This window comes from Etheostoma spectabile, chromosome 23 (genome assembly GCF_008692095.1).
Source record: "Etheostoma spectabile isolate EspeVRDwgs_2016 chromosome 23, UIUC_Espe_1.0, whole genome shotgun sequence".
NCBI lineage: Eukaryota > Metazoa > Chordata > Actinopteri > Perciformes > Percidae > Etheostoma > Etheostoma spectabile.
Genome location: NC_045755.1, coordinates 17905808 through 17908418, shown reverse-complemented (window position 1 = coordinate 17908418; position 2611 = coordinate 17905808). Strand labels below are relative to the sequence as shown.

Genomic DNA, 2611 nt, shown 5'->3' with positions numbered 1-2611 from the left:
GTGTGTGTGTGTGTGTGTGTGTGTCGTACATATCCGCCCTGCTGCTGTGCCCAGGATGAGTAGTAATGCTGCAGATATCTGGCTCCGTGGTCAAGCAGTCGGTTGCTAGGCAGTGTGTTCAACGCTGATAGACGACTGGTGACCTGCCGGGGAAAAGAAAAACACGTTCAACCATTGGTCAGTTCCTCATCCTCTTTCCTTGAGATTTTCTTTAATTAAAATACCAGAAGGTTGTTCCCACCTCGCAGGTCACAGCGATCTGAGTTTTGGGAGATGCTTTCGGCCCCGGAGAATCGGGGTTGGGGGTCCTGAGGCCCATCCTCGTGAGAAGGGTTGTCATCAGCAGTCTAAAGAAACTGTAATCCCAGAAAAGATCTAAGGATATAGCGGCGTCTTTCAGCTCCTGGTGGAGAAAAGAGACTTTTCTGTTTAGTGCTTTTTCACCAATAAGATTTGATCAATGCTGAGGAATTAAAGGGATGGTTGATTAAATAAGGTAGCGTCTCAAACTTACCTTATTATTACTCATCTCCTGCTAATTGTACTACAGCACTTACTTTAAAAAAAAATAAGTTTGGTGACACCACCTTATTTAATCATTAAATAAAGAAATATTTTTGTTGTATTTCTTTTCGGTGTCGTGGTTTGTAGACGGTCCCTAAGCACTCGTCTTACTGCCGTCTCACCGCCGGGTGCTCGTAGAGACCGAGGTTATTTCTCCAGGTTGGAGGCTCGTTTTGATGAAAATGAGTGAGTAGCTGGTTGTTGACCTTACTACGGTAAGAAAGTTTGTGATTTAATAACATTTTGCTATAGAGTAATTGATATCTTTCTAACTTTATCGAAGTCCAGCAGCAGAGAACAGAAGCCACCAGACGAGGATTATTTAAATAAGCTCCTAATGTCCTTACAAACGTTCCAATGCCTCGTTTTAAGAGTACAGAACGTCTTTATTCCAGGCATTATTAGTGGTCATATACGAGCTACACCTTCGGGTCCATTAGCGCCTGCACTAAGCCATTTGGCTGATAGCGCTAACTCAACCAATGTTAAACCAAGGGAGAAAAAGCCCTTACAAAACATATACAACTTCCAAATCTTTGCCATGAAAAACTTTCCCACAACAAGATCCACAAGGCTGAAGGGAATTCCATATTTGTGTAGGTTTTCACGTCAGAGGGAAAAGTTGTTTCTTACCTTCTCGTTCAGTCGGTCTCCACTCTCCCTCAGCAGCAGGCCGATGGTTTTCTCCACATTCACATCTAGCCCACGCAACAGAACACGTGATTATCACTCAACATTCAACAAGAAAACAACAGGTTACCACCATTGACATTCCAGTATTATTATTCTCTTCACTCTCTGGTAACGTTTGTGTCAATCAAGCATGCCCACAAAGAGCAGAACCGGTAGCTGTATGTAGTACTTTGGAGGCATTCATCGAGTTGAAATGAGACAGGTTCAGAAAATGAATATTTAAAGGGAGGCGTAAGGCCTGATACATGCTCGCTAGCTGTTTATTCTGTAGGAAGGAAACCACAACTCACCTGTGTTTGAGTCAGTCTCTATTTCTGGAGGAATGAATGGGATTTCATCAGCGATGTGCGTTAGCTTGCCTGCTAAGTCTTTGAGCTCATCCTCTTCTTCAACTTCTACTTCAGCTGAAAGGAAAAAGAAAACATGCAGATAAATAGTTGAGATAAAGTTAAAAGAGTATGAACACACACGCAGTCCAAGCCTGTATCCTAGATGGGGATTCCTAAAGGAAAAACCATCATGAAAGAAAACCCCCAAATAACAATCTGTTGCGTCACAGTGAAAAGTCACGAGGCCTGACTGTCAGCCTGCAGGTAATAAACCTGTGGCTGCATGTTTACGACGATACAAAAGTACAAAAACAAGATTTAGCAGTTTGATGACTGACTGGTGATGGACAATGTGTCATGCAAGAGATTCCCAAACAAACCTTCCAACTGAAGAACAGTTTCAGATTAATTTCTGACGTGGATCACGCTTTATGGTGAAACATAAGATTTTTTGGGGGGGGGAGGAGTTTCCCTTTATTGCGTAGAGACAGTGGATAGACATGAAAGGGGGAGAGAGAGATGGGGGATGACACGCAGCAAAGGGCCAAACACTCATACTGGGTGAGCTAGAGGCCACTCGAACCCCCAATGGTGAAACTTTTAACCTTCTTATACTAGATTACAACTAATATCTCAATCATCATATATTAACCATGGTCCTTCGTCCCCTCCAAGGGACTTCCATAGTCATTTTAAAAAAGGCATTTTACACCATCGTATAGACAAAACAGTGGTTCAGATGAATTGATAACAAAAATAATTGTTTGTTTCAAACCGTCACCATAGAGCAGTGGTTCCCAAACCTTTTCAGCTCAAGACCCAAAAGAGGAATTTGGTGTCTCCCCGGGACCCAAATTTACTAAAATACACCATGAATCATGGTAACATCTACATTTTTAAATAAGAGAAGAGAGACAGAGAAAAAAAAACACAGCATGTGAGCTGAACAGACCAGTGTAGCAAAAGAGAACGCTCATTCATAAGGTTGATATGCATTTTACTGCCAATTGGCGACCCAATAAAAA

At 42.2% G+C, this 2611-nt stretch overlaps 2 protein-coding genes and 1 long non-coding RNA gene across 4 annotated transcripts in view; 1 reads left to right on the top strand and 2 right to left on the bottom strand.

Annotated features, from left to right (window-relative positions):
* dgki (diacylglycerol kinase, iota) overlaps window positions 1-2611 on the bottom strand; it is an 86282-nt gene continuing 83671 nt past the window's right edge. The window contains exon 35 of the mRNA XM_032505614.1: window positions 1-24. The gene's annotated coding sequence lies outside the window, so the exon portion shown is untranslated. The remainder of the gene's footprint in view (window positions 25-2611) is intronic.
* Window positions 1-2611, top strand: part of LOC116673378 (uncharacterized) — a 21038-nt gene that overhangs the window by 9222 nt on the left and 9205 nt on the right. The window lies entirely within an intron of this gene.
* The window catches only part of LOC116673363 (apoptosis facilitator Bcl-2-like protein 14), a 6509-nt gene that overhangs the window by 1904 nt on the left and 1994 nt on the right, over window positions 1-2611 (bottom strand). Inside the window, exons 3-6 of one of the 2 annotated variants that reach the window (XM_032505666.1) lie at window positions 1548-1661; window positions 1198-1262; window positions 242-403; window positions 30-143 (exon numbers count right to left, since the gene is read on the bottom strand). In XM_032505666.1, the coding sequence (XP_032361557.1) occupies window positions 30-143; window positions 242-403; window positions 1198-1262; window positions 1548-1661 (455 nt within the window). Of the gene's footprint in view, window positions 1-29; window positions 144-241; window positions 404-1197; window positions 1266-1547; window positions 1662-2611 lie in introns of both variants that reach the window. The other variant, XM_032505667.1, reaches the window with a different exon arrangement.